The 6,841-nt window shown below is 43.2% G+C and overlaps 1 protein-coding gene across 1 annotated transcript in view; it reads right to left on the reverse strand.

Annotated features, from left to right (window-relative positions):
• NCALD (neurocalcin delta) overlaps nt 1–6,841 on the reverse strand; it is a 48,805-nt gene that overhangs the window by 37,486 nt on the left and 4,478 nt on the right. Inside the window, exon 2 of the mRNA XM_006029284.3 lies at nt 992–1,387. Within this exon, the coding sequence (XP_006029346.1) occupies nt 992–1,369 (378 nt within the window). The 5' untranslated portion in view covers nt 1,370–1,387. The remainder of the gene's footprint in view (nt 1–991; nt 1,388–6,841) is intronic.

Below are 6,841 nucleotides of genomic sequence, written 5' to 3' on the forward strand. Positions count from 1 at the left end.
CTTGTCTTGCCCCTCACTTAGGAACACTGAGGCAAAGAACTCGTTGAGGAGTTCAGCCTTGTCCCCCCTGTCCGTCACCAATTGTTTCTGCCCATTTAGTAGGGGTCCTATTCCTCCCTGGGCCTTCCTTTTACTCCCTATATAGCTAAAAAACAATTTTTTGTTATTCTTTACTTGGGATGCCATCCTCAGCTCCATGGTTGCTTTGGCCCGTCTAACTGCCTCCCTACAAGCATGAGCAGAGGAGGTATACTTCTCTTTGGTAATCTCTCCCCGTTTCCACTTTTTATGTGCCCGTAGGGGCTTTTGGCCCGTAGGCTGCCCTGGATTTCTCTGGTCAGCCAAGGAAGCCTCCTGGCCCCTTTCCCTCTTTTTCCTCACATCAGGATTGTCTCCCTCTGTGCCCGAAGGATCATTTCCTTAAGGCACAGCCACCCCTCCTGGGCTCCCATCTCTTCAAAACTCCTACTCTGCAGTGCGTCCTTGACTAATTGCCTGAGTTCATTGAAATCAGCTTTCCTAAAGTCTAGCACTTTTACCCTACTAGTTACCTTACCCACTCGACGTCTTATGAAGAATTCTATTATTTGGTGATCACTGTCCCCCAGTCAACCTGAGAGTCAACATTAGAGTCCACCTCAGTGAGCGGACAGGATGTTAAAAGATAGTCCTTGTCAACACTGAGTTCTAGGTCACATATATCATCATGTTATTTGACATTTGTTCAAAACAGATGTGATTTTCAATGAAGAAGTGTCCATAGAAATGTAGAACTACTTTTCAGAAAAACTTCCAGCTGATTTAAATCACTTCATTTCCATTTGGATTGGTGAGAAAAGTTTTGCCAATCTTAAGTAATGCTTTATGTTTAAGCAAACCTATGGTGTACTAGGAATACAACAAAGATACCATAACAATCTTTTATCCATCCAATAGTCTTAAAACTGTCCCATGAATATCTTAGAATGAAAGAAACCCACTCAAAACATACCTGCACTATTTCCAGCATTTCTGATTTACTGATGTATCCATTTCCATCCAGATCATACATGCTGAATGCCCATTTGAGCTTTTGCTCCAGTTTCCCTCTAGACGTTACACTCAAGGCTATGATAAATTCTCTAAAGTCTATTGTTCCATCGCCGTTAGCATCAAAGGTGCGGAATACATGTTCTGCAAATTTAGAAGCGTCCCCATAAGGAAAAAAGTTCCCATATATTTTCTTAAACTCCTCCATAGATAAATGTCCACTTGGACAGTCTCTCAAGAAGCCTTTGTACCACTCCTGGATCTCATGTTCTGTAAAGTCTGTACTTTCTAGCAAATCTTGCATGACTTCTGGGCGTAGTTTGCTGTTCTGTTTTCCCATCTTGGAGTCAAATGTTATCTGAAGGCAGAAAAAAAACCCAAAAATTATTTTTAAATTTTATTTTAGAGGCAGTAGAAGAACAGAAAGGGCCTGAGACTGAATTTTCTGATACTAGCTGACATCAATAGACTTAATCTAAACTTTTGCCAGAGTAGGCTAGATCAAAGTTAGTGCTTCTATCATTGTTCCCCTGAGATTTTCCCTTTTTCATTACCCTGTATATTGAATGGACACAAATATTGATTCTATACTCCTCATAGCTAGTCTGAGGAATAACAATTAGAATGGAACCAAATTCAATTCTGATTTGTCTTTTAATATTGGTTCATACTCTAGATACAAGTTTGTTCTCCACTGGGATTCCAAGGGTGTTCATTAATATAATTCCTAAGATACATTTGTTGGTAGAGATGGATTATTTCCACTTTTAGATCAAAGTAAATTGGAATCTTAATAGAAGGCAGCAGTGGACTTTTTTGCATAAACTATTAAATACGATTTTTAATGTTCCTTTGCAACCAGGATTCAGAGCTTTGAGGTAATTATACATTGGTTCAGCTCAGGTCTTTTGAAAGTCTCTTACAAAAAAAAAAAGCCTGATAACCACCTCATTTACAATACTGGAAAGTAATTTCTCTTCAATTACCTATTAAGAAATATTTCTGAACACCACTTTTATGTCTAATTTTTCAAGTAAATGAATGTAATTACTTTTTGTTAAAGGCAAATTGTTATATAACATATTGTGTTATAGATTTAGTAACAACTAATATCCTTTGGTTTCTGACTACTAATTTAAAACATGATCATACTGTTCCAAAGAGCAGTGTCATTAGTTTCATCAGAACTTATAACAGCATATCTCCCCAAAAAAGATGCACATTATTTTTGTGATAAAAAATTCTCCCTCTTTCAATGGTTAAGCATTAAGAATAAGATCTGGCCAAATCCAAACATATTCCATATTTACTTAAATCCATTTACTTAAATGGAGCTGCAGCTGCTACCACCATGGCTGCCTGGCTGGGGCCAGGGTGGCTCATGAAGTGGAGGAGGGGACATTTGGAAGGGGAGAATGTGCAGTGGAGGTGGGGTGGTGTGAGGAGAGTAGGAAGTGCAGGAAATCCTGTGCGGTATGGTGGGGAGGGAAGGGAATGACACAGCACCAGCTCCGGCTCTGGCTGCAGCTCCAACTCAACTCAGGGGCCACGACTATCACTGCTACCACTGACACTGGACCAGACCAGGGCTGAAGCCACTATATGCTCCATGCCCCAGGCCAGAGCTCTAGCCAGAGCTGTAACACAGAGTAAGTGGCAACAGTGGGGAAGCAAGTGGAGGAGGGGCAGGCAGGGGAGGGGGCAAACGGCAGCGTGGACATGTGCAGGGGGTGGGGGGAAGGGGCTGAGGTCAGGTTGTCTTCCCCCCTTCCACTTGCCCTGCTGCCACCGCTTTCCCTGCTGCAGCAGTGAGGGGGACAAATTTAAGATAAGTGTGACAGGGGACCATCCAGGGGCCGGGTCTAAACCTCGGCCTGCCCACCTAAGTATGGCAGTCCACCCAGTCTCACCTGCCATGACTTGCTGTTCCATATGCTGGTGTAAAATGCAGGAGGCTGCCCATTTTTATGCCCTGATGCCAGGGGATGCTATACACAACTCTGACCTTCCCTTTTCATGTCCCATGCCTCGCAGATGGCATCCTTGAGTTGCTCTTTGCTCTGGCTTGCGGCCAGGCCAAACTCAGCCCCATACTAAGCCTCATGCATTCGTCTTTTCACTCTGCCCCATGGGGCCTCATTCATACCGCCCCCCTCTCACTGGGGCCTCTTGCACTCTACCTTCTCTCACTGGGCCTCTTTTACGCTGCCGCTCACTGGGCCACACCCAACCTGCCCTGCTCCCTTGAGCGACTGTGTAGGCCATTAGGTTTGTCTACTCCCACTCCTTGGCTGGCTGGCACACAGCCTCTTGGGCTCTCTTACGACCCTCATCAGAAGAGTGACCAGCCAATTCGCCTCGCCCTGGGTGGAGCTCTGCCCCAAGCCCCTCTCTGGGTAACTCATCACTCTCGTCCCCTCATTAAGGCCAACTACTTGCCCAAAGTTCTTCACTTCTGACCCAAACTCAGCCTCCTCATGTCTGAGGACTTACTGGGGTCTCAGCCTCTGGCCCAACTGTGGCCGCAGGCATCCATAGACTTACCTTGGCCCATCTGCCCCCTTCCTGGGGCTTTAACTTGTGCCTTCCTACTAGGGCCATTCACCTGTGCCCTCTTGCTAGGGCCTTCACTTCCACATATACCCTCTCACTAGGGCCGCTCTGCATCTCTACCCCCTTGCTGGGGCCTCCGGGGTCTTGCATCCCATGGGGCTCAGGTTTCTGGAGATGTGTAGGGCCGCAAACAAGAAGCCCCTTCCCAGTCTGGGCCTTGTTCTCTTTAGGCCCACCGCCTTTTCCCTGGGGCTTGGAACCCTAATGGGCTCCTGCCATCCCCACAGTTCCTCCCTTATCTCCAAGGTGTTGTGAACAGCAGCTCAGCCAGGTGGTGTCATTCCATCTGCCAGCAGCAGACTGCTGCTCAGCCCTAAGAGCCTGGATCTAAAATGCCCTCCTCATCAGGGCTGGCCTGTACTTGCCAGCTACCTGCTCTCAACCTTAAAGTGGCAAATACCAAAGGTGCTCTGCCACAATGAGCCTCCAATAATTAGATTTTATGCGTGGAAAATTATAACAAATTTATACATTTTCCATATATAAAATCTAATTACTGGGGTCTTTCCCCCAGATGATTCAAAGTCTTGCATTTGGGTAAATACAATAACTGAATTATGGCAAGCTATTCCTATAAACAGATATTAATGCAGATGTTCCTTACACTAATGAAGGCTATAACAGAAACATGACTTAAGGACCTGCAACATAAGAAGGTCAAAATTATTTGTGGATTAACCCAAAAAGCCTCCAACACTGTCATGTCAAACTAGATTTAATGTCATATAGACAAGCTTGTGAAAAATATCTGCAAAGACTAATGAGCATCTAATAACATAACCCAGAGACATCACTATCAGTTTTGGCACCCTGGGCATAACCTCTTGGGGGAAGGTGTGAGCGCTCCTTTGCTGCATCTGGAATGGTCTCGCATTACCTGACAACAGGAGTTGGGTGCTTGGACACAGCAGGAGCAGCCTCATGTTGCCTGGCCATACTTGGTTTGAGTCCCTGGGGCTGGCAAGACCCTCCTATGGCTAGGCAGTGCAGGGCTGTTCCAGCTTGGTTTCTCAGGCTGGGCAGCATGATGCTACTTCTGCTGTGTCCTGGCTGCTTGTTCCTACAGCCAGATGGTCCAGGGCTTCTCCAGCTTGGCTCCTATGCAGAGCAGCTCCAGATGTAGCAAAGACTCTGGAGGAATCCATAAGGGGCATCATTCTGGTGCCCTCTCAAATGCACCTGGGGCTGACAGCCCTCTTATCTGCACTCCTGAAAAACCCTGTAGGTTCAAGATAATATTTATCTTCAAATGACAGCAGTGGCCAGAAAGAAAAATAATATTTTTAGAGCTTCTCTGCTGCTTTTCCCCTTTGTCAGGGAAAAGGTCAGAAGAAAATTGAGAGCCTATTCTGGTTGGTTCTGAGCTCTGAGGTGTTAAAAGCCTTCACTTCCCACTGAAGTCCAAAGGAGGCATCTTGTAGGACTGAGAATTTCCAAGCTAATATTTATATTCCAGAAAAATAAAAACAGACTTGTCTTTAACATAGAAAGTGTCTAAAGCATGCCGAAGAAGGAAAATGCCACATTAGTGGTGAGTAATTGCTATCACTTTTTCGCTTCTCACTCGGATTAATATTGTAAAAGGAACCAAAGGCTTTTCCCTCCTTGAAAATGTTAAAAAGACTGTTATTTTATGGGGCTGAATCCAACGCCTGCTAAAGGAGGTTGAAGGATTCATTGATTTCACTGAGCATTGGATTGGGTCCAGTATGAACAGCCTGGGAATTTCCTGAATTAATGGCTTACGTTAAAACAATCAAGTATTTTTATTCTTACATACTGAAGAACTGTCCTAGGCAAAAAGACAGAAGTTGGGGTTGACAACAGCTTGAAATGAAGAAGGTCAGCTTAAAGCAGAATTGATTTGTAATAAATCATCATCATCATAACCACGAAAACCATAATAACAACCCTAATGACAACAAAAATATTATTAATGATAATGACAATGAAAATAATAATAATAATAATAATAATAATAATGATGCCAAGCAGTAAACTTGGGGTTCTAACTACCTTTTCAAACCCAGACCCACCACTATGACACAGGCATTTAGGTTCAACTACTTTCAGGAGATAAGATTTCAAACCATTGCGGAAGAAAGCAATGAAGAAGGGTGTTTTGGAATTTTCATTACAATCCCTGATTTTTAGAGACCATAATCCTTAGCTGTTAATATCTCACATATTTCAAAATCCATAATATTTAACCTTGACACACACACTTTCAAGCAGGAGGCCTTTTAAAATAAAATGCTTCAATTACTTTAGCCAGGGCCTTCAATATATGGGTCTAAGGAATAAGCCTCTCTGGGCTTACAGGATTGCAATTGATTATACACTTACACATTTGCAGTAAGATGAATGTACAATATATTTGGACCAAACAATAAAAAATTAGCATAAACTAGGACACACATTTGTATCAGCAATCACAGAGCTTTCTGATTGGAACAATTAGCATTCTTCTGGCCTTTGGAAGAGGTATACTAAATGAATTTATTTGCTGAGACTTTTCTACAGAATAGGAATAATGGGATGAAATTCACAGAGAATAGTCTATCTCTAATCCCATCCTCCATATAACTACCCTGTATCTCTCAGGCATTCCCTCCTACCTCCTGCACACCTTCTTTTCCAGGCCTTGGCCTCAGGTACTCATGCATATAGTTATATTCATACATAGCCAGGGTGTAGCCCTACTGTACATGCTTAGTTTAAGCCAGGGCCAAAATCAGATGGCTAGAAAACTGCCACTTAGGCACACAAAGGGAAATAGAATTCCACCCTCAAAGTTAGAGTTCTCTAAGGATTTAATGAACTAAGGTCATTACAAGAAAGCAAGCGATCAACAATATATTAAAAATAAAGGTAGCACATGTACAAAAATTAAGAGTCTGATAATGACTTTTATAACATTTCTCCAGCAACATTATTTTAATTGGAAATTATGGTAATGTGCATGACAAATGGGGTGACATAATATGCCTATGATGATATTAATGTACCATAAGTCTGGAGATGATGTTTTGAGGTTAAAATGATGCATCTGTGACATTCAAGGGGCAGAGGGTTGCTATTACTGCAACTGGCTGCTACTACTCAAGAAGCCCATGTGCTCAAGCAGTCTGTAAATGGTATGCTTAAGGGTGAAGTCATAAAAGAATGGAAGTCGCATCAAGCAGGGGTTGCTAGGGAA

This window comes from Alligator sinensis, unplaced genomic scaffold (assembly GCF_000455745.1).
Source record: "Alligator sinensis unplaced genomic scaffold, ASM45574v1 scaffold974_2, whole genome shotgun sequence".
Taxonomy (NCBI): Eukaryota; Metazoa; Chordata; order Crocodylia; family Alligatoridae; genus Alligator; species Alligator sinensis.